The 23,240-nt window shown below is 66.0% G+C and overlaps 1 protein-coding gene across 4 annotated transcripts in view; it reads left to right on the plus strand.

The window, feature by feature from the left end:
* The first annotated feature begins 4,199 nt into the window (after positions 1 to 4,199).
* Positions 4,200 to 23,240, plus strand: part of ARHGAP23 (Rho GTPase activating protein 23) — a 35,489-nt gene continuing 16,448 nt past the window's right edge. For 2 of the 4 annotated variants that reach the window (XM_053999967.1, XM_053999968.1), the window contains exons 1-2: positions 10,204 to 10,278; positions 22,741 to 22,920. In XM_053999967.1, the coding sequence (XP_053855942.1) occupies positions 10,228 to 10,278; positions 22,741 to 22,920 (231 nt within the window). In that variant the 5' untranslated portion in view covers positions 10,204 to 10,227. Of the gene's footprint in view, positions 4,270 to 10,203; positions 10,279 to 20,986; positions 21,037 to 22,740; positions 22,921 to 23,240 lie in introns of those variants that run through there. The other 2 variants (XM_053999969.1, XM_053999970.1) reach the window with 2 other exon arrangements.

The following is a 23,240-nucleotide window of genomic DNA, read 5'->3' on the forward strand; positions in this document are numbered from 1 at the left end:
CAGTGCCCCCCCCCCCCAAAATTGGGAGAAAACCCAAAAATCCATCGGGAAGTTCTCAGTGCCCCCCAAAAATTCAGGGAGAGACCTGGGTGCCCCCTCAGGAAGCCCCAAAATCCATCAGGGATCTGCCAGTGCCCAAAAATATTTGGGGTGCAGCTCTGGGTGCCCCAAAAATCCATCAGGGAGCTCCAAGTGCCCCAAAATTTTGTTTGGGGAGGAGCTCTGGGTGCCCCCCTGGGGTGGTCCTGGCACCCCAAAACCCATCAGGGATCTCGGGGTGCCCTCCTGGGGTGCTCCCAATTCCCAAAAATACATTTGGGGGATTTCTGGGTGCTGCCAGGGTGGTCCTGGCACCCCAAAACCCATTCGGGGGGTGCTCCCAGAGCCCCCCCGGCTGCCCCCGGTACCCCCACGGATTTCGGGGTGCCCCCGGTTCCCCCATCCCCGTGGGGTGGCTGAGACCCCAAAGGGCTGGAGAAGCTCAAATCCCTCTCTTGTCCCCCCCAAATCCCCTCCCCGGCCCCTTCCCCAGTTTCCCTCCCCCCAAATCCCCCTCTGCCCCCCCAAATCATCCTCCTGTCCCCTCAAAACCCCCTCCTGGCACCCCAAATCTCCTTCCTGTCCCCCAAATCCCCTCCCCAGCCCCTTCCCCCCCATTTCCCTCCCCCCAAATTCCCTCCCCAACCCCTTCCCCCCCATTTCCCACCCCCCAAATCCCCTCCCCAGCTCCTTCCCCAATTTCCCTCCCCCCAAATCCCCTCCCCAGCCCCTTCCCCCCCATTTCCCACCCCCCAAATCCCCTGCCCAACCCCTTCCCCAATTTCCCTCCCCCCAAATCCCCTCCCCAGCCCCTTCCCCCATTTCCCTCCCCCCAAATCCCCCTCGGGCCGCTTTGATCGCCCCCGGCCGCGCAGCGACACAATTGGGGTTGGGGGGGTTTGTGGGGGCTCGGAGCCCCGGGGAGCTTCATCTCCCCCTCCTCCTCCTCCTGCACCCCAAACCCGGCGGGGCCGGGGTCCCCTGCCCCTGGGGACAGCGGCCGTGTCGCGGTGGGCGCGGGGACAACGCCTCTGACAGGGCCGGGCGGGCGGGGCTCGATTTGGGGTTTTAACTTCGGCTGCCGGAACGCCCGAGGACCCTTCCCCACCGCACCCCACGGTGGGGAGTGGGGCGGGTCTGGGGTCCCCGGCATGGGGAGGTTTGGGGTCCCTGGGATGGAGAATTGGGCAGATTTGGGGTCCCTGAGATGGAGAATTGGGCAGATTTGGGGTCCCTGAGATGGGGGATTGGGCAGATTTGGGGTCCCCCGGGTGGAGAATTGGGCAGATTTGGGGTCCCTGAGATGGGGAATTGGGCAGATTTGGGGTCCCCGAGATAGAGAATTGGGCAGATTTGGGGTCCCCGAGATGGGCAGATTTGGGGTCCCTGAGATGGGGAGGTTTAGGGTCCCTGGGATGGAGAATTAGGCAGATTTAGGGTCCCCTGGATGGAGAATTGGGCAGATTTGGGGTCCCCGAGATGGAGAATTGGGCAGATTTGGGGTCCCTGGGATGGAGAATTGGGCAGATTTGGGGTCCCCGAGATGGGGGATTGGGCAGATTTGGGGTCCCTGGGATGGAGAATTGGGCAAATTTGGGGTCCCTAGGATGGATAATTGGGCAGATTTGGGGTCCCCGAGATGGAGAATTGGGCAGATTTGGGGTCCCTGGGATGGAGAATTGGGCAGATTTGGGATCCCTGGGATGGAGAATTGGGCAGATTTGGGGTCCCTGAGATGGAGAATTGGGCAGATTTAGGGTCCCCGAGATGGAGAATTGGGCAAATTTGGGGTCCCTGGGATGGAGAATTGGGCAAATTTGGGGTCCCTAGGATGGAGAATTGGGCAGATTTGGGGTCCCCGAGATGGGGAATGAGGCGGATTTGGGGTCTCAGGGATGTGGCAGATTTGGGGACCCCGGGACCGGCAATAGGGCAGATCTGGGGTCTCAGGGAGGGGAGTGAGGCCAATTTGGAGTCCCCTGGGTGGGGAATGAGGTGGATTTGGGGTCCCCAGGATGGGGCAGATCTGGGGTCCCTGGGGTGGGGAGCAGGGCAAATTTGGGATCCCCAGGATGGGGAAAAAGGCGGATTTGGGGTCTCAAGGATGGGGAAGCGAGGCCAATTTGGGTTCCCCACAGCCCGGGGAAGCTTTGGGGTGGTGCTGAATGCGTGACCCCGGGAATGCTCCGGGAATTCGGGACCCCGGGATGCGCCCACGGCACGGAGGAGCCCGTGGGGACCCGGGGCACCCCCTCGCTGCCCCCAGGCCCCCCCAAAAAAGCCGCTTTTGTCCGGCCGCCCCCGAGCGGGGCTGGCCGAGGCCCAGCAGGGCTGGAGCTTTATTTTTACCGCCTCATTAGCATCAGAAAGCGGCGCGGCCCCCGCGGCCCCCGGACAAAGGGCGCTTTCTTCCCGCTCCGCCTCCCCCCGACCCCAATCCCAATCCCGCGGGTGCTGCTGCGCCCTCGGGCCCTCCCGGGACCCCCGAATGCAGCCCCGGCCTCGGCGGGGTCAGGGAGAGGGGGGTGATGCCCACCCTGTGGAAAAATATCCCGTTGGGTGGCAGGGTGTTGCTCCCCGTCCTTGAATCGGGTCCCTAATCCCATTCCAAAATTCCGTCCTTAAATCCCATCCCCAGATCCCGTCCCTAAATCCCATCCCTAAATCCCACCCCAAAATCCCCCCCCTCAGTCCCATCCCCAGACCCCACCCTTGGCCAGCTCTGCCCCAGCCACGGGCCCGGGACTGGCCCAGGGGTGGGTTTGGGGTGCCCGAACCCCCAGTTTGGGGCTGGGTCCTGTGGGGGGTGTATGTGGGGGGGCGCTACCCCTCCTCGGCCTTGCTTGGCCCGATGTGCTGGGGGAGTGTGGGAATGAGGGAAACTGAGTCACGGGGTGGGGACATCCGAGGGAAACTGAGGCACCGCCTGGGATCAATCCAAGGGAAACTGAGGCACGGCACGGGATCAGTCCAAGGGAAACTGAGGCACAGCATGGGATCAATCCAAGGGAAACTGAGGCACGGCACGGGATCAATCCACGGGAAACTGAGGCACAGCACAAGATCAGTCCAAGGGAAACTGAGGCACAGCATGGGATCAATCCAAGGTAAACTGAGGCACGGCCCAGGCCCACGCCAGTGCAGCGGGGGCCGTGCCCAGGGATGGGATGACAGCGCCCGCCGTCCCCGGCCGATCCGCGCCGGGCGCTGGCAGTGCCCCAGGGGTCAGCGGGCCGCGCTGGGCTGGCACCGGCGCCGCTCCGAGCTAACATTTACCCAGCCCCGAGGGCTTGGCACGGCCCCCGGGACAGGCCAAGCCCCGGCCAGGGGCCACCAACCCAGCCCGCGGGGGGGACACACAGTGCCAGCCACCCCTGCCACCGGGCCACCCCCGCGCCGGGCACTGCCAGGGGCACCCCCGGGAGCGCCACAGCCCCGGGAAATGTGGGAGAGGGAGATGGGAGAGGGAGGGAGGGAGGGATGGAATCCACGGAATCCATGGATGGGTGGATGGATGGACAGACGGACGGATGGATGGAGGGAGGGAGGGAGGGAGGGATGGATGATGGATGGGCGATGGAGGGATGGAATCCATGGATGGAGGGATGGATGGATGATGGATGGATGGATGGATGGATGGATGGATGGATGATGGATGGATGGATGGATGATGGATGGATGGATGGATGGATGGATGGATGGATGGATGGATGGATGGATGGATGGAGGGGTGGAGGGATGGATGGATGGATGGATGGATGGATGGATGGATGGATGGATGGATGGAGGGATGGATGGAGGGATGGATGGAGGGATGGATGGATGGATGGATGGATGGATGGATGGATGGATGGATGGATGGATGGATGGATGGATGGAGGGGTGGAGGAGGAGGAGGAGGAGGGAAGCAGCGGGATGAGACTGGCGGGGTCCCGGGGGGGCCGGGCGGAGGGGAGGGAGGGGAGGGCGGCGGCGGGGTCCGGGTGGGGCCGGGGGGGCCCCCTCCCGTCGCCGCTCACATGACGCCGCTCCCGGGATGCGCCGGGAGGCGCCGGGCGTGGGCGGCGGCGGCGGCGAGAGGCGGCGGCAGCGGGGCCGCACCGGGGCGCGCCGGCTCCGCCACCGGCACCGGGACCGACACCGGCACCGACACCAGCACCGGCGGCGGGACCGGCCCATGGCCCGCGGCCGGACCGCCGCGCCCGCCCCCTGAGCGGCCCCATGGAGCAGGTAGGATCGGGACCGGGATAAGGAACGGGACCAGGACAGGGAGCGGGACCGGGGCCGGAGCCGCCGTGGCGGGGACCGGACGGGTCCAGCACCCACGGGCGCGGCGCCGTTCCGGGGGTCCGACATCCCCGGGGACCCCACCTGCCGCCGGAGGGACCCCACCTGCCACCGCTGTGCTTCCCACCTGCTGCTTTCTGCCCCTCTCACCTTCCCCCGGCCCTCGGCGTCACCCCCCGCCCTCTCCCCGCCACCCACCAGCTGCCCCGGCACCGCCTGAGCCCCTCCACAGCATCGCCCACCGGGGACCCTCGGCAGCACCCCCTGAGGCCCCCAGCGCCACCCGTGTGCCTCACCCAGCCCAGGTGTGCGGCGGGACCCCGTCCCTGTCCCTGTCCCTGCTCTGCCACCGCCTCCTGCCACAGCCCGGGGTGGGTCCCGCCCGCCATTTGGGGACGGGGTTTCTGCTCGGGGAACGGGCTAGAGCCGCCGTGGGGTGTGGAAAAACCTCGGGGGGTCTTTTGCTCTGTCTCCCAATCCCGTTATTCACCGGCCAACGCCTCCAGCCCTGTCCCGCTCCCGCCGGGCTGTGCTGCCCCTCCTCGCCGCCCACCCGGGGCTGGGGGTCTCTCGGACCCCCCATGCCGTGGCTCTGCGTGGACAGGAGGGTCCCTAGGGTGGGGGTCAACCCCTCCCGACCACCCCCCCCCCCTCAATTGTGGGGTCCAGCTCCCTCTCCGCAGCCCCCGGGGCTCTGCCTCGTGTTTCCCCCGCCTCCCCCGTCGCTCGGGCTCAGCCCAGATCCCAGCGCAGGATTTGATGCCTCGTGGGTGCCCCGCACCGCCCGACCCTCCGAAGGGCCTGAGGGGCTGGGGCAGCGCTGGGGACCCGCGCGGAGCCACCGCTGCGGGCACGGCACGTCCCCAGCACGCAGCGAGCCCCGGCCGCACGTTGGGGGCCGCGTGCTGCAAAATCCACCCCCCCCTCCCCCGAGCCGCGGCGGGGGCGGGGGGGGGAGCACCGGGGGTGTCACAGCGTGGCCATGTCACCCAGCTGGGTGACCACCCGCCATCACCAACCGCACACCCCACAGCCCGGACCCCCGGGATGTCCCCCGCCCCACCGGCAGAGCCACCGCGCGTGGCCCGCGGGGACATGGCGGGGTGCAGCATCCCCCCGGGGGCTGCCAGCGCCCGGCCCCCCGCTGCCGGCTGCGTTTCCCCCGCTGGAAAAATCCCTCTCTTCCCACATCCAGCTGCAATGCAGAGGAGCTCCCGAGCCGCCCGCACGCCTTCCCTGCCGCCCTGATTGGCGGCGACGCCTCTGGAAGGGGCCGTGGTAATTTTAGGCCGTGAGCGGCAGCAGGTTGGCATGTGCCCGCCGGCACCCGGCACGGCCGGGAGGATCTGGCAGCGCTGCCCGGCCGCCCTCCCTCCTCCCGGGAGCGGCACCCACAGCCCACGGCAGCCGGGGATGCTGCGCAGCGCCCGGGGCACCCCAAATCCCGGCAGCATCGCGGCCCCTCCCTGATGTGGGATGAGCACGTAAGTCCTCGGCGGCCCCCCCGCCGCCCTGCCCGGCTTTGCGCTGCCTCGCTGCCGGGATTCCCGGCCGCTCCCGGCCCCGAGCCCCCCTGGCCTCGCTGTTGTTTATCCCGACGGCCCCGCTGGCGGGCAGGGAAGGAGGGGTTGGGGCCGTCACCCTTTCGTCTCGCCGCCCGCTCAAAATGGCTTCGTGCTGCTGCTGCCGCCAGGGAACGGGAGCTGCCAGCTGGAAGCGCCTGCCTGGAGCCGGGAGGGCGCTGGGGGGGGGGCACCCGGCGAGACCCCACCCCAGCGGGGCACCCACGCCACCCCCGGGTCACTCTCCGTGCCCCGCCCCGATTCCGCTGCCCCCCCCCCCCCGTCCTCCTCCCCGCGCCCCGCTTTTGCTTTTCTTCATTTTAATTCCCGGGATTAGGTTAAAACCCATCTTCCATCCAGGCTGGCTTCCCCTCTCGCTGCCTTTGTCTGCGGCGCGGAAGCGGCTCCGCGGGGAGCGGCGGGCGGGGGGCTCCTGCTCCCCCGGATCCGCTCCGGCGGCCGCCGGGATTTGGGGTGGGGGGGGGGTCCAGGAGCGATGGATCTGCCCCGCCAAGGGCGGCGGGGCGGGCAGCGGGCGGGGGCGGCTGTCCGGGCAGCGGCAGGGAGGCAGGGCGGTGATTTTGGGGTGGATGGTCACGGAATGGGGCGTGGGGGAGCCCTGGCAGGTGTGTGCCGCTGTCCCACCCCGCGCGTGGGGACACAGGGGCGGGGTGTCCCCGGGGGGGGCTGCGGGGTGGGGCTCAGAAGACAAAGAATGGGAATTCTTTGGAGTGGGGAGGGAGCGTCCGGGGCACGGTGGCACCTGAGCCTGGGGGACACCTGTGGGGACAGTGCCCAGGGGTGGGGACGGGACTGGGGGCTCTCCTGGGGGCTGTGCACCCCAGGATGGGGCTCAGCCCTCGCCGTGTCCTTGTCCCCGACCTCGTGCCAGGGTCAGTCCCTGTCTCTGCAGGGTGAGTGGCCACGGGGCCAGCTCAGGTTGTGTCACCTCCTGGGTGGCACTGGGGACACCAAGAGGGGACTCAGAGTGCCGGGATCCACAGCAGCGTCCTGCCGGGGGCGTCACAGGCCGGACGTGGCCGTGTGTCCCCTGGTGGGGGACGCAGCAAGAGGGACCCCCGGGAGCGGCAGTGCCACGAGGGGACGGGAGCGGGTGGCACAGCCGGAGGAGGGCTCTGCCCCTCCCATGGCCTGTCCTCGGGGCAGGGCCGGGCGTCGGTCAGGTTGGCCCTCGGTGCCAAAGCCAGCCGGAGGGGACATTTCCTGGAAAGTCCCTCTGGAGAGTGGCCAGCGGGAGCCAGCCGGGATGGCCCGTGCTGCGTGGCCGGGCAGGCAGAGGGCAGCCGTTGGCACATCCCAGGGAGGTGTCCCATGGATGGGACAGCAGACAGGGAGGTGTCCCTATGTCTGGTGACACCGGGACCCCCTGTGGGTCCTGGGGGTGCCGCAGTTGGGGGTGGGGGTGTCCGGCCGTGCCCTGTGGGGAGCAAACTCCCGTCACTCCCATCCCACTGTTTGTCCCCTCCTGGTTCCCGGGGCCGGGCAGGGGACAGCAGTGGTGGCAGTGACCCCCTGGGTCCCCTCAGTGCTGGCACCCACATTTCCAGAGGAAAAACACCCTCCATCCCACCCCTGCACGCTGTGGGTGGCACCAGGGTGGCACCATCCCTGGGTGACCGCTGTCCATCCTTGTTTTCTGGATGTCCTTTGTGGTCCCATCCCTGCGTTCCCCTGGATGTCCCTTCTCTGCTCCCGTTCCTGGCTGTCCCCTGCCCATCCTGGAGTGACAGATGTGGGAGCTGCCACCCCATGAGCGGCTCCGGCCCCCGTGGCCTCGGTCCAGCCCCGAATTCCGGCGCTCCCGCGGCGGCTCGGGCGTTTATTTGTTCTGGGGGCGCCGCGCCTGCTCCAGAGCCCGGAGGAAGTTGTTGTTGACACAGGATTTTCTTAATGGTGTCACGGAAAACTCGTGCTTGGCAGCCGCGGTGTCGCGGGCTGGCATTCCCGGGAATGTGGGGTGACACGGGCTGGCATTCCCGGGAATGCTGCGTGGCATGGGCTGGCATCCCTGAGGGCAAACCTGGGATGCAGGCAGGGAAACGCCCGCTCGGGAGGGACTCGGGGAGTGGCTTGGGGCTGGCAGTGACACGGGGACATCGCGTGGAGGTGCCCGAGCCCTTGGCACCGTGCCAGCTGCAGGATTGGGATGCTGCGTCCCCCTGGAATTCTGGGGTGCTCTGTGGGTTTATTCCAACCCCCACCTCTGTCCCACACATGCAGCTCTGACCCTTTTGGGGACAGAGAGGGGACAATGACACCCACCAGTGGGGGAGCCATCTCGGGGTGCTGTGGGGGCACAACGGGAGATGGTCCCGCTGTGCCCTGCCCTGAGCCCCTCCCTGGGCTCGCCTGCCCCCGGCCTGGGCCCTGCTGGCTCCAGCCCTGTCACTGAGGTGGCTCTGTCCCCTCCCTGCCGTGTCCCTGTGTCCCCAGGGGTTGTGGCCGTCATTCCTCCTGGTTTTCTTCACCTCCTCCCGCTTTCCTGTCACAAGTGGCTCAGTTTCCCTCCCAAAATCACCCCCCCATGCCACCCCAGGTCCAGTGCTGGGTCCTGGCTGTGCCAGCTGGTGCCACAGGTGACTCAGGGCTCCTGTCACGGCATTGATGTCACCTCCTGCCACCGCAGAGCCTTTGAGGTGCCGTTTGCACCCTGAAATTTGGCTGTGGGACTCGTTTCCTCAGCAGTTTCTCCCTGCTGGTTTTGGGATATTCTGCTGTGCCCAGGCAGCCTGAGCCAGGCCAGGTTGTGCTGGCTGTCCCCATCCCAGCTGTCCCCATGCTGGCTGTCCCCATCCCTCTGTCTGCCAGGCCAGGCTCTGTCTGTCCGTCTGTCCAGCTGTTTCCCGTCCTCGCTGTTTCCTTTCCCCGCGGCTCTGTGTCAGCCTTTGTCCATCTGTCGGCCCCAACCCGGCTGTTTCCGTCCCCACGTCTGCCTGTGCCAGTCTCCGTCCCTTCTGTCCCTCTGTCCTGGCGTTTCCTGTCCGTGTGTCCTTCCGTGCCTGGCCTCCGGCAGTGCCCGGCCATGGCCTCGCCCTGCTGCTGCTTGTCCGGCTTTCCCTGTCCTGCTTCTCCTGGTGTCCCTGTGCCAGGTGCCCTGTGCCTGCCCTGCCCTGTGCCTCTGTCCTGGCCGCTCCTGGCCTTGGTGTCCCCTGCCCATCACTGGGTGACACATCTCCATGCCTGTCCCCATTCTCATCCCTGGCTGTCCCAAGACCCTGCCTGGCCTGGTTCCTGGATGTCCCTTGCCTGGTCCTGGTCCCTGGGAATGTCCCCTGCCCATCCCTGGGTATCCCCACCCCTGTCCCAGTGTGTCCTATCCTTGTCCCAGTCCCTGGATGTCCCTAGCCAGGTTCCTGTTCCTGGGTGTCCCCTGCCCATCCCCGGGTGTCCCACTCCTGTCCGGGTCCCTGTGTGCCCTGTCCTGGTCCCTGGATGTCCCTTGCCTGTGTTCCTGGGAGTCCCTCGCCCATCCCAGTGCCAGCTCGGTACCGGTTCCTGCTGTCCCGGTGTCGGTGCCCATTCCCACCCCACTGTCCTTGTCCCCACTGTCCCGGTGCTGGTTCCCGTCCCACTCCTCTGTCCTGGTGCCGGTTCCTGCTGTCCTGGTGCCAGTGCCGGTCCCCGTTCCCCCCCCACCACCCCGGTGCTGGTCTTGATTCCCACCCGGGCGGCTCCTGCTGTCCCGGTGCCGGTCCCATTCCCGTTCTGCCATCCTGGTGCCAGTGCTGGTTCTGCTGTCCCGGTGCCAGTTCCCGTTCCCACCCCGGTGCCGGTGCCAGTTCCAGCTCTCCCAGTGCCGGTTCTGCTGTCCCGGTGCCGGTTCCCGTTCCCACCCCGCCATCCCGGTGCCGGTGCCAGTTCCAGCTCTCCCAGTGCTGGTTCCACTGTCCCGGTGCCGGTTCCCGTTCCCACCCCGGTGCCGGTTCTGCTGTCCCGGTGCCAGTTCCCGTTCCCACCCTGGTGCCGGTTCTGCTGTCCCGGTGCCGGATCCCGTTCCCACCCCGCCATCCCGGTGCCGGTGCCGGTGCCGTGCCGGTCCCTCCCGCCGGGCGGGCCGTACCGAGCCGCCCCGCGCCCCGCCCGCCGCCGCGGGCGCCCGGAGGAGGCGGAGCCGCGACCGGGGCCGGGGCCGCCGCCGGCCCAGCCCGAGCCGAGCCCAGCCGAGCCGAGCCGGACCGCGCCGTGCGGGGCCGGGCCGGGCCGAACCCAGCGGGAGCGCGCCGTGCGGGGCCGCACCGGGCAGCGCCGTGCGGGGCTGTGCCGAGCCGAGCCGTGCGGAGCCGGGCCGGGCCGAGCCGAGCCCGCCCGCCGCGCCCCGATGAATGGGATCGCCTTCTGCCTGGTCGGGATCCCGCCGTCCGCCCCCGCGGTGAGCGACACCGGGGACACCGGGGACACCGGGGACGCGGGAGCAGGGACTGGGAGCGGCGCTGGGGGATACTGGGCGGACTGGGGAGGGTGTTGGCTCGGCAAAGCGGGGTCTGGGAGGAACTGGGGGATACTGGGTGGACTGGGGAGGGTGTTGGCTCGGGGAAATAGGGTCTGGGAGGAAATGGAGATGCTGGGTGAGCTGTAGGTTTGGGGGAATAGGGACTGGGGGAACTGGGAGCTACTGGGAGAGTGTGGGGCCGGGACTGGGAGTGCTGGGATGGCGCCGAGGTCTGGCAGTGGGGCCGGGTGTTGGGTGATGCCCCTCGGGGACAGGAGCGGGGCCGAGCCGGTCCCCGGGGCTGGACTGTGGGTCAGGGCCAGCGGGACCGGAGGGTGTCCAGCCACCCACGCCATGCCACAGGCGTTGGTGGCCGCGGTGGCCTGTCCCCAGCCACAGCGGCGTCGTGGCAGGGTGGAGGGGCTGCGGCGCCTGGATCCGGCCCCGGAGCCGAGGGGGAGACCCCGGGAAGGAGCTGCCCCTTCCCGGTCCGAGACCCACGGACACCCACGCACTTCCTCCAAAACTCCCGGCCGGGCTGGCTCCGTGTGGCTCCGGGCGGATCCATCCCCGCCAGCGCTCGCCTCTAAGGCAGGCAGCAACCCCCCAGCGTGCCCAGGAGCCCCTGGAGGTCAAATCCATCCCCCCCAGCCCCGAGCAGCCCCCCAGGATTTGCTGACCCGCGGGTGGGCATCGGCATCGCCCGGCGCCGCTGCCCCGGAGGGCGATTCCCGTCTCCCGGAGGTGCCGAGGAAGGCCAGCCCAGCCCTGGCTAAATCCCCATTTCCTGCCCGTTTGATGCCAAATCCCGGCGAAACCTTGGCGTGGGGATGAGGACAGCGCTGGGGGACATGGGGCGGGGGTCTGGTGGCCGTGGGGACCCCGCGGTGTGGGACTGGCACGTCCTGGCCCCAGAGCTGTCCCTCAGTTCCTGGTTTTTTGAACTCGGCTTCCTCGGCCGCGGCCATGGGGGTAATAACCGGCCTGAAAGGATTAATTGGGGTGTGCGGAGTGGCTCGGGGATGAGGAGCTGCTGAGCATTAATCATGGTTCCTCCTCGGACCCGTCCCTGCTTACCCGCTCGGAATTTTGGGATGGGGGTGGGTGTGTGTTTGTCTCAATCTTGAAATCGGCTTTTCTGCTGCGTTTTGGGGTGAAATGTGCCCTCCTGGGGGGCAGCACCTGGGGCAAGGCTCGGGTCGCTGATTTGGGGTGATTTGGGGTGCTGGGGGATTTGGGATGCTGGGGGATTTGGGGCGCTGGGGGATTTGGAGTGACTTTGGAGGGGTTCATTACCCACCACGTGTGGGGACGAAGGCTCTTTGCCATCCTCCTGTGAGGATTTAGTGCTGTGCCAGCAGAAATCCTGCCTGGCGGCCACCCCCAGGGCTGTGTGGCAGGGACGGTGTCCCACTGTCCCCAAAGCCCTCACCCCTTTATGGCTCCTGCCCCGAACCCCTTTTTGCTGTCTCTGCTTTACAAATTGAATTTCTTAACGCCTTTTTATTTTTTCCCCCCCCCTCCTTTCTCTCTGAACCCTGAACTTGAAAGACAGGAAAAGCCTGTGCTCGGGGCTGCTGCCGCAATCCCGCCTCGCCAGCGCGAAACCTGGCACGGGCACCGGGCTGGGCCACGTGGTGCCACCCCGGGGTCCCGCTGGTCGCCCCGGGGTCCCGCTGGTCACCCCGGGCTTGTGGCAGTCCTGGCTGTGAGGGCTCTGACCTCTGTGGTTTAACCTTGGCGTGTCCCGTGTCGCCTCTGGCTCCAGGCCCCGCGGGGGGACAGGGGGGTGATGTGTGATCCCAAACCCGCCCCGGGCTGGCAGCGCTGCCCGGCGGCATCGTCCAGGGTGGGCTGCCAGGCCAGGCGTTATTTGGGGCTTGGGGGCTGTGGGCTTGGGGACTTTGGGTTTGGGGATTTTAGGTTTGGGGACTTTGGCATGGGGACTTTGGGTTTGGGGACTTTGGGTTTGGGGACTTTGGGTTTGGGGACTTTGGCATGGGGAGCAGCTCGGGTTGTGGGGGATGCTGAGTGTGGGACAGGCTCCAAACTGGAATTTGGATCCTCTCCCCAGTTCACGAGGAGCCACTCACTGGGAGAAAACACACAGGGATGAGGGGGGGTTGTCCTGGGAAGCTGCCGAGCCCCGGGATGGCCTTTTATTCTCATTAAAAGGGAAAAAAACAGGATTAGGTTTCAAGTCGGTGCTGTCCCATTAATAAACCAAGTTTGTCTTCAGCAAGGCAGCAAGACCTGATTTAAAAAGGAATGGAGATAGATGACCTATTTTAAGCTCTCAAGTTGGAAAATATCGACCTGGCTGCCTCCAGCCTGCCAGCGGCAGGGCTGGCTGTGCCAGCTGGGCCACAGCACGCTCCCAAAACCCTCCCAGATATCCCAAAACCCTCCTGGATATCCCAAAACCTGCCTGCTTATCCCAAAACCCACCTGGATATCCCAAAACCCACCCGGTTATCCCAAAACCCTCCTGGATATCCCAAAACCCTCCCAGATATCCCAAAACCCACCTGGAAATCCCAAAACCTGCCTGCTTATCCCAAAACCCAGCCAGTTATCCCAAAACCCTCCTGGTTATCCCAAAACTCTCCTGGCTCTCCCAAAACCTGCCCGGCTCCCCCAAAACCTGCCTGGCTCAGGATGCCCCAGGTGGCTCCTTCAAAGGCGCCGCCGACCTCCTGCCCGGAGCTCCTGGAGCGGTCGCCTCCTTTCTCCGCGGCGACTTCTCCCCAGAAGTTCATTAAGTCCTTGCTAATTGCCAGCCCGGGCACACCTTGGCGTGGCGCAAGAGCCGCGGTGGCGCGGGCCGGCAGCTCGGTGCCACTGCGGCCACACCGGGGATCGGTCACATTCCCGATGGGTTCGGTGTCGCCAGGGTTTGGGGAGAGGTTTTTGGGATGGTTTTAGGGGTGGTTTTAGGGATGGAGGGTGTTGGGGTGTGGGGTCGGTCCCGGTCTTTGGGGGGTGAAGCTGGAGCTGGGCTGGCCTTGGGGAAGAGGGGGTCCCAAAGTGACCAAAATGAGGCAGCGGTGACCGTGGGGATGGCCCTGGTGGCCATGGGGGTGGCCCTGGTGGCCATGGGGATGGGACCTGGTGACCGTGGGGATGGGACCTGGTGACCATGGGATGGCTCTGGTCATCATGGGGATGAGCCTTGGTGGCCATGGGGATGGGACGTGGTGGTCATGGGGATGGGACATGGTGACCATGGGGATGGGACCTGGTGACCGTGGAGATGGGACTTGGTGATAGTGAGGATGGAGCCTGGTGACTGTGGGGGTGGCCATGGTGGCCATGGGGATGGGACCTGGTGACAACAGGGATGGCCCTGGTGTCTGTGGGGTGGCTCTGGTGGCCACACGGATGGCCCTGGTGGCCATGGGGATGGAGCCTGGTGACAGTGGGGACAGCCCTGGTGACAGTGGGGACAGACCCTGCTCTCACCCCGGGATGGGACCCGGTGGAATCCCTTTTCCAAAGGCAGCAGGAAGGATTTGGGATCCCAAGAGCCATCCCAGGGTAGGGAACAGGTTCCTGCCATAGCCCCGAGCCCCAGGCTCGTGTCCCCTTCAGTGACCAGCCAGGTCCCCATCGCCCCTCTGGTCACCCACCACCGGTGGCACCCCCCGACCTGTCACCGCACACCCCGGGGTGCCCCCGGTGACCGTGTCCCCCCCTGCCATCCCCCGAGGGCAACAGAGGGTCCCTTGATGGGGCCGAGCGCGTGGGGCAGCCCCGGGGCGGGTGGGACAGAGCCCGGTGGCTCCGGGGGACAATCGGGCCATTGTGGCACATAGTGGCTCTTTCTCTGCCGCGCCGGGCGGGGGCCGGGCTGCGGTGCCAGCGCTTTTCAGGGCCAAGCGTGGTCCCCAGCGGGGCTGGCGGTGACTGGTGTGGCAGCAGGGGCAGGACATCGATGTCCCCGGCCGGGGAGGGGACACGGACTGGACGTTCGGCCGATGGACGCGTGTGGGTTGAGGAAAAATGTTGGGCTGCTCCTAATCCCAGGAAAACGCTGCTGGGGTGCTGCCGGAGCTCGGTGTCCCCAAAGCCGTGTCCCCAAAGCCACCTCCTGTCCACGCTGTGCCCGGGGGAAGCTCAGCACCCCTTTTGGCTCCTTATTCCCACCATCCGGTGGGGGCTGTGGGATTTGGCTCTCTCAAACCCTCAGGCATCACCCCAAGGGTGTCCCTCACATTTGTGGGGGGGTTCATGGGGGGGTTCCCCACCCCAGACCCCCCATCCTTGAACGGGGCGGGGGCTGGAAGGAGCTGCAGCCTCCCCCTGACCTCCCTGGGTCGGATTTTCCGCCGCGGAGGAGCAGGAGCGGAGCGCAAGGTGCCTCTCGGAGCCGCCGGAGAGGAAATGGCTCATTGTTAGCCCGGCTGAAAAAAACAGAGACCCAAAAAACGGCCGTAATGAGGCCAGCTTCTATTTGAGGGTTTCCATGGGAAAAACAGGAAACGGAATCCTGTTACTTTTCTAGGGCCCGCTGCCGATAACGCCGGTTTTAGGATGGGGCAGAGGAGGAGGAGGAGGAGGAGCTGGCGATGAAGGCAGCCCCAGCATGGCCTTCGTGGTCCCGCTTCCTCCTGGGCTGGGAGATGAAAACTCCTCCTTGGAGCGGCTCTGGCTCTGTGGTTCCCGTCTTTGCGCTGGCTCTGGTTTGTCCCCAACCTTGTCCCTGCCTCGGCGCTGCTGGCACCGGGTGCTGGGGACAATCCAGGAGGGATGAGGAGCTGGGAGAGCTGGGACGTGGGGATGGACAGAGCACAGCGCCGAGGAGAGGCGTTCGCTGCCTTTAGTGTCCCCAGAACTGGCCCTGGCTGTCCGGGGATGTGTCCCGCGGGTGTCCCGCAGCCCTGTGGGTCCGTCCCCTGTCCCCAGCACCCGTGGGATTTGGGAGGGCCGGGATGGAGCCGCGTCCTGCCTGCCCTGGAGCTGTGGCGTGGAGCAGCCACGTGCACGCTGTCACTTCAGCGCGGTGACATCGGCTGGTGACACCTGCGGGGCTGTTCACAGGGACAATCCAACAACCGGGGCCCAGGAATTCCGCCAGGGACGCCAGCAGTGGTGGGGACCGGCAGGGACAGAGCCACGTGGCCAGAGAGCCACAGTGGGCACCAGACCGGCGAGGAGAGGCCGGGAAAGGGAATGAGGCTCTCAGGCCACAGTCCCAAATTTCTCTGGATGTGGCAGCAGGGACCCCCTGTGTGGGCGAGCTGGAGCTGCTGCTTCCAGATGTGTCAGGAATGAGATCCCTGCGGATCCAGGGGTGGCATCTTGGGGTGGCAGTGCCAGGAGGGAGCTGGGTTTGGTGACAGGATGGAGCCACCGGAGTGGGCCGGGGAGGAGACGCTGTCCAGGGAAAAATTGGTGTTGGGAGGGAAGGGAGGGAAGGGAGGGAAGGGAGGGAGGGAGGGAGGGAAGGGAGGGAGGGAGGGAGGGAGGGAAGGAAGGAAGGAAGGAAGGAAGGAAGGAAGGAAGGAAGGAAGGAAGGAAGGAAGGAAGGAAGGAAGGAAGGAAGGAAGGAAGGAAGGAAGGAAGGAAGGAAGGAAGGAAGGAAGGAAGGAAGGAAGGAAGGAAGGAAGGAAGGAAGGAAGGAAGGAAGGAAGGAAGGAAGGAAGGAAGGAAGGAAGGAAGGAAGGAAGGAAGGAAGGAAGGAAGGAAGGAAGGAAGGAAGGAAGGAAGGAAGGAAGGAAGGAAGGAAGGAAGGAAGGAAGGAAGGAAGGAAGGAAGGAAGGAAGGAAGGAAGGAAGGAAGGAAGGAAGGAAGGAAGGTGTTTTTCCCTCCTGTTCCCTCTTTTCCCCTCCTTATCCCTCCTTTTCTCAGCACAGCTGCTCCTGCCGGGGATGTGCCTCCACTCCCAGGGCTCCCACCCTGCTTTCCCCCCCATTCCCAGCGGGATCCAGCCGTGTGGGATTGGGCTGGGGGCATTCCAGGGGCCCGGAGCATGCCGGGGGGCGCTGCAGCATGCGAGCACCCCCCTAAAATCCCCGCTGAGCTGCAAAGCTCCTCAGCCCCGGTTTGAGTTAAAGAGAATTAAAACGCTTTCTCCCGCCGATCCCTAATCCCAGAGGCTGCGGCACGGCCAAGGGGGATGCCCGGATGCTCCCGGCCTGGTCACCTGTCCCCACCCCCGTTCCGCTGTCACTTCACCCTCCTCCCCCGGCTCAGGTCCCGCTGTCGGAGCATCCCCGCCCTGCCCGGGGGTGTGGGGGGGTGCGGGCAGCTCCTGCCGGCGGGGAAGGGTCGATCTCGGCTCTTTTTGGGGGTGCAGCCCCCCCCCCAAACGCTGCCTGGAACCCAGGGAGGGCGTGCGGGACCCCCGACCCCCTTCCCCATCTCAGCTTGGCCATAAAAGGCCTGGAAATGGGTTATTGTCTCAGCAGGGCTTTCTCCTCCTCCCAAATCCTATTAAAACCTCATTTTTCTGACCCTAATCTCAGCTGGCCCTTCTGGGGGGAGTGGGGGATTAGCGGCTGTGTCCCCCCCGCCCCGGCCCCGCTGGGTCCGTGCGGGAGAAGCGCGGCCGGAGGAGGGCGGCTGTGTCGCCGCGGTGGTGGCAGCGCTGCCTGTCCCTGTCCCTGTCCCTGTCCCTGTCCCTGTCCCTGTCCCTGCCCAAAGGGTGACGTTATCCCCGCCGCGTGCCAGGGCGATGGCGCCGCTGGCAGGGACCCACGGCCGCAGCTGGTGACATGTCCCCAGCTGGGACCAGCGGCTGCAGCCCGGCGATGTCACCGCGCTCAGGGCAGGGAGGGGTCGGTGCAGGAGCGGCAGGGGTGGGACAGGGGGGTGGCATCGGGGTCAAATGTGGAGATCCCTCAATACAGGGAGCATGGCCGTGTGTCCCCCTGTCTGCATGTCCCCATGTCCGTGTGTCTCCATGGCCGTGTGTCCCCATGTCCGTGTGTCCCCCTGTCTGCATGTCCCCATGGCTGTGTGTCCCCCTGCCCGTGTGTCCCTGTCCATGTCCCCCAGGCCGTGTCCCCCTCTCCATGTGTCCCTCTGTCCGTGTGTCCCTCTGTCTGTCCCTCTGTCTGTATGTCCCTGTCCATGTCCCCTGTCCGTGTCCCCCTGTCCGTGTGTCCCTGTCCGTTTCCCCCTGTCCGTGTCCCCAGTCCGTGTCCCCGGAGCCTGCCGGGAGCTCCGTTGGGAGCGTATTTAGGACACTCCTGTGCAAGCGGAACATTCTGGAAGGCGTCCAGGCGCGCTCGCATTCCTCGGGGTGGAATCTGCCCCCGCCAGCGCCGCCTGACCTTTCCCGCTTTGGGCTGCGGGAACAATCCCAGGGATCGTCCCCTCCCTGTCCCCTCCGCCAGGGCTTGGGGACCCCTCCCCAGGCACCCTCCGGGCTGCTGGGACAGCTCTCCCCGCCACGAGGGGCTGAGGGAGGTGACAGGACGGCACCCGTTGTCCCCGGCGCCGCTCCAGCTGTCCCGGGAGCCCCGGCCGGCCCCAGCCCCCCGTTCCCGGCTGGGTTTCCCCGCTTTGGGGCGGGAAGCGAAGCCCCCCCCGGGCGCTGCTCGCACCCACAGCCCCGGCTGGTTGCTCCAGCCGGGCAGCTCTGCGAGCTGGGACACGCCAGCTGCCTGTCCCCGGGCTGGGGCGAGGCCACCGGGCTGCCCCGGGGTGGCTTAGCGGCGGACCCGGGGCACAGGGACCGGGTGACACCAGGGTGGCCCCGGGGGTGCTGCTGGCCGGGGTTTGGCTCCCACCTTTCTCCATCCTGGCTTCCCGCGGCTGTGCCGGTGTGGAGGCACCGGGACGGTGCCCTGGGTGTGCAGAGGGGTCCTTGGGGACACTTCGGGACCTTGGGGACACGGCTGCCACCGGGCCACGCCACCCAGCCGGCCTCGGGGCGGCTGCTGGAGCCGTTTTGGGGCAGATCCGTGTCACCTGAGCGGGGGGACACTGGGGACATTCCGGCCACCGCCGCGTGCCCCCGTGTCCCCTCGCTGGTGCCAAGCTCAGGGGGGTGTGTGGCATCAGCCTGGCGGGGGTGGGGGGCGGCAGGGGGTGCCCCGCACGGCGCGGGGGGTGCCCGCGGGGCTGCAATGCCAGCAATGCCCGGCATTTCCCCGGCGTGGCCGCACGTGCCTCGCTCCCCTCGGCCTCCAGCACGGCAGGAATGCGGCGCGGGACCCCCTCGAGCGGGGACAGGGACAGGCGGGGCGGGAGGGGACAGCCCGGGGGGACGCTGCCACCCCCCGGCCCCAAGCCGAGCTGTGCCGGGCTCCTCGAGGTGCCGCTCATTTCCTAATTCCTCCCAAATTTTGGCTGCCGTGGTTCGGGGGCGCACGGAGGGGGTGCGGGGCGGGCAGGGGAAGGGGATTTGTCCCCGTGCGGGCAGCAGCGACAAGGGTGGCTTCTTGTCCCGCGTGTCCCCAGCGCTGCCAGGGGGCCCGGGTGGAGCCGCGGGGGGTGGTGGTGGCGCTGTGCCTGGGGGACAACGGGGACCCGCCAGGCCTGGGTGTCCCCCAGAATGAGAGGTGGGGTTGGGAGGGGGCTCTCGGTTTAATTCCTGCTGGGAATTGTCCTTTGACCAATTTTTTTAAATTTTAAAAATTTTTAATATTTAATTTTTCAAATTTTTATTTTAAGTTTTTTTATTTTTTAATTTTTTAATTTATTTTGTAGTTTAAAAATTATTTACTTTTTAAATTTTTCAATTTTTAATTTTTTAATTTATTTTGGTTTTTAAAAATAATTTGCTTTTTAAGTTTTTCAACTTTTAATTTTTAAAATATTTTCTTTTTTTTTCCCATATTTTATATTTTTGCCCCCTTTTTGCCACAGGCACTGAGAGGGCCGTGAGGTGCTGTGTGTGTCTCTGGGGGGGATATTTATATTTTTGGTCTCCACGGGGCTGTTTTGGTCCTCGGGGTGCAGGATACGTGTCCCCCCAACCCCCTACTGCCAGAGGGGGACAAAGCTGGGGACACAGAGGGGACCTGGGGTGTTCCGCAGCCCCCCCAGCTGTCCCCGGTGGTGACAGAGGGTGACAACTCGCTCCGTGTCCCCCTACTCCGTGTCCCCGGCATCGCCCGGTGCCCTGCGGGAAGGAAGGAAGGAAGAGGCCGGGAGGAGGGAGAGGAGGAAGCGGGGAGGGTGAGATGCTGCCCGGGGTGGTGGAGGAAGAAGGGGGCGGATTGAAAAAAAAAAAAAAAAAAAAAAAAAAAAAAAGAAGGGAAAAAATTGAAGGGGAAAAAATGCAAGGGAAAAAATGCAAAGGGAAAAAAATGCAAGGGAAAAAGATGCAAGGGAAAAAAATGCAAGGGAAAAAATGCAAGGGAAAAAATGCAAAGGGAAAAAAATGCAAGGGAAAAAATGAAAGGGAAAAAAATGCAAAGGGAAAAAGATGCAAGGGAAAAAATTCAAGGGACAAAAATGCAAGGGAAAAAAAATGCAATGTTAAAAAACAAAATAAGAAAAAAGGGAAAGTGCTGGCAAAGTGACACCGGGGGCGGCGGGTGGGGGGGCTGGGGGCGGGGGTCTGGCTGGGGGCGGTGGGCTGGGCACTGATCCCTGCCGGCAGCTGGAGCCGCAGCCGGGACGTGTGGCTGCCCGCCCTCCCTCCGTCCATCCTTCCATCCCTCCCTCCGCCGGGGGGGCCGTGCTGGGTGGGGGCTTTGTGGCTCGGGGGGCGCTGAGCGAGCGCCCGAGCGCCGCTGCGAGCGTGAGGCAGCTCCGCCGGCCTGCGAGCTCCTGGGAGAGGGGGGCTGCGACCCCCATGGGGGTCCCGACCCCGGGCTGAGAGCCGCTGAGCGCCGGCGGGATGGTGGAGGAGAGCGCGGCCGGGGCGGCGCGGGGGTCGCGGCGGGCGCTGCGGGGTCCCTGCCGGCCCCCGCCGGCCCCCAGCCCCAAAAGGCTGTGGAGCGTGGAGCGCTCCGGGAGGGGCTGGCGCCTGGAGCGGCCGGTCGGGGTGGATTGCAGCTCCCCCGAGCCCCGCTGCATCTGGCTGAGCAGCCTGCGCCGCCTCGCCGCCGCCCCCGAGCCCCGGGCGCCCCCCGGCCCCCGGCCCGGCCGCGGGCCGAGAAGCGAGCGGTGCCGCCGGGTGAGAGCAGCGAGCCGGGGGCGCGCCCGGGAGCGGTGGGGGGAGGATTTGGAAGGGTGGAGGGGGGTCTGGAGGGGGGGTGGGGTGTCTGTCGCAGCGCCCGGGTGGCGGTGTGTCCCCTTTGTCACCTCCTGTGCCCGATCAGCGCTGGGGTCAGGGTCCGGCTCCCGGATCCTGCTCCTGCGGCGCCGTGTCCAGGGGTGGGGACAAATCCTGAGCCCCAGGACGCAGGGACAGCGGGGACAGCGCTCCTTTGTTCGGCAGGAGTGGGACACCGGCAGGAGGTACCTGTCCCCACTGTGTCCCCACGGGGGTGGCTCGGTGACGGGGGGGACAGGGGCTTGGTGACACCTGTGCTGGAGGGGTGGAGGAGCTCATAGGAATTGGGGTGACCCAGCTGGGGGGGGGGTCTGGATGTCACAGGATGATCAAGGGGCTGCCCCCATCCCTGCAGCGCTCCTGGGACGGGGATCTGGGACTGCTGGGATGAGGACACACGGCAGGAGCCACCAGGGCGAGGTTAAAATCCAGCCAGAAATTTGGGAGGAGGGACAGGGCTCTGAGGACAAACGGCCGAGGTGACAAACTGTCTAGAGGAGCTGGAGTATCTCAGCCAGCACTGGGTGGGTGCCCAAGGCCACAACTGCAGGCTCCGAAACCCAAAAACCTCCAAATCCGGGTGGCGAGGAGGGAAACTGAGGCACAGCAGCCAGGCAGGATGCCCCTCCCCAGGTCACCTCGCACTTGGGGACGCGTCCCCGAGCTGGAGCCGCCTTCACGGCCGTGACACGGGGACACGTCCCCGTCCCCGCGGGCCGGTGCTGCCGATGTCTGCAGCCATCCGAGCCCTCTCTGCGGGGCCTGTCCGTGCCGGTTAAAATCAGCGGGGCACATTCAGCTGTCAGCTTAAAAATAATCCGGCGAGGCGGCGGCCGACACAATGGAGGGCGCAGATGGGGCCGGGCGCCGCCGGGGATGCTCCCGGACCGGGGCTGAGGGCTGGGGGTCCCCCGGGAGCGGGGGGCGCCTGTTGCCAGCTGGGTTGGGGTTATCCCTTGGGGTTTTTGGAGGGGTTGTGGTGTTGGCAGCGGGGTTTTGCGGCTTTCCCGTGGCGGTGTTCGGGGTTCTGCGTGGTTTTGGGGGGGGGCGCAGCCAATTTTTGGAGGGGGTCAGTGCGGTGGCAGAGGTGTGTGGTCAGCACGGGGACCCCGTTCTCAGGGGGACAAGACCCCCGTGGTCACCCAGGGCTCCGTGTGGGACGTGCTGGCCAGGGGACACAGCCCGGCCCTGCCGTCCACCGGCAGCGAAAAGGCCCACTCAGCACAGGCACACACAAAGGCTTTTTGTGCCTTGTCCCTTTGTGTCCCTTGTCCCCGTCCCCTCCCATCCATCGCTTCCACCCAGACAGCCCCTGAATTTTAACACCCTCATCCCAGCACGGGCTGACTCGGGCTGCTGCAGCAGGGAAGGAGCCAGGACTCGGGCAGGGTCCCTGTGGATCCCTGCCTGGATCCCTGCCTGTCCCTCCTGCTCCCACATTCCCAGTTCCCCCGGTTTTGGCAGAGCTGGGTGATTCCAGGACATTAGGCAGTGCCCTCTGCTCCTCTCACCCCAGCCAGATGTTCTGCCAGATGTGCAGCCACGGGGCTGTGCTGGGCCCTCCCAAACTCATCCCATCCTGAACTCCAAGCTCCTGGAATTTGGAACATGGAATTCATCCCAGGTGTTAGCACTCCGGCTGTTTCTCCGAGCTCCTCAGTGCCAGGAGAGGTGCCCGTGGCTGCTCCGGCTGTGCCACAGCCCCATTCCCTCTCCTGGCACCGGCACTGGGAGCTGTGGGATGGAGCCACATCCCCTTGGCCCCGTCTGCTGCTCTGGGCAGCGTCCCCTGCCAGATCCCAGCGTGCTGCCAGGTCCCTGCCCCATTTTGGGAAGCCTCTCTGGTCCCACCACCTCCCAGGCTGCTCTTTCCGGCTTTGCCCGAGGTTATTGCTGTGGCATCGGGGACCTTTTGTCCCCAAGTGCCGCGTCCCGTCCCCTGATCTCCCCTCCTGGGTCCCATCCAGACCCCCAGGCACAGCTCATTTATTTTGATTTCCTTTCCATTCATCTCCTTCCCAAAGGCCCCACAGGAGGAGTGGCGGGGGGGGGGAGGGAGAGGGGCTGGAATTCACTGGTGGGGGGCTGGGATTAGGGATGGGAGGTGGGTTTAGGAGTGGGGGCAGCTTTTTGAGCAGGGCTCAGCCCCCATCATGGGGCTCGGCATGGGCACACGGGGTGACACCTTCCCCAGAAGTGACACCTTGTCCTTGTCCTTGTCCCTGCAGCCGACGCCGGCCCGGAGAGATGGGGCGTCCCCGAACGCCAACGCGCCCCCGGAGGGGGGATCCTTCCCCTGGGTGGGCCCCAAGACGGTGGCGCTGCGGAAGAGCCCCCAGGGCGGCTTCGGCTTCACCCTCCGCCACTTCATCGTGTACCCTCCGGAGTCGGCCGTGCACTCGGCCAAGGTAGGGCTGGGAGCCGGGGGAAGCCGGGAATGCTGCAGGGGGAAGCGCTGGATGCAGGATGCTCCTGCTGGGGCCGGGGGCGGGCAGGGGGATGAGCAGTGCAGCGTCCATCGCCTGCTTTGTTGGGATTCCTGGAGCTGCCCCCGCCCCACCATGGTGATCACCCCCCCGTGGTGATCCCACCCTGGGATGGAGGAGCCCGCGGGGCTGCTGGAGCTGCTGGAAGATGAGCTCTGGGCAAGCAGCACCTCTGGAGACATCCCAGAGCCTTTTGGGATATGGGATTGTTTGTGGGAACGGAGAGGATCCCTCAGCTCCCA

Source organism: Vidua macroura, chromosome 27 (genome assembly GCF_024509145.1).
Source record: "Vidua macroura isolate BioBank_ID:100142 chromosome 27, ASM2450914v1, whole genome shotgun sequence".
Taxonomy (NCBI): Eukaryota; Metazoa; Chordata; class Aves; order Passeriformes; family Viduidae; genus Vidua; species Vidua macroura.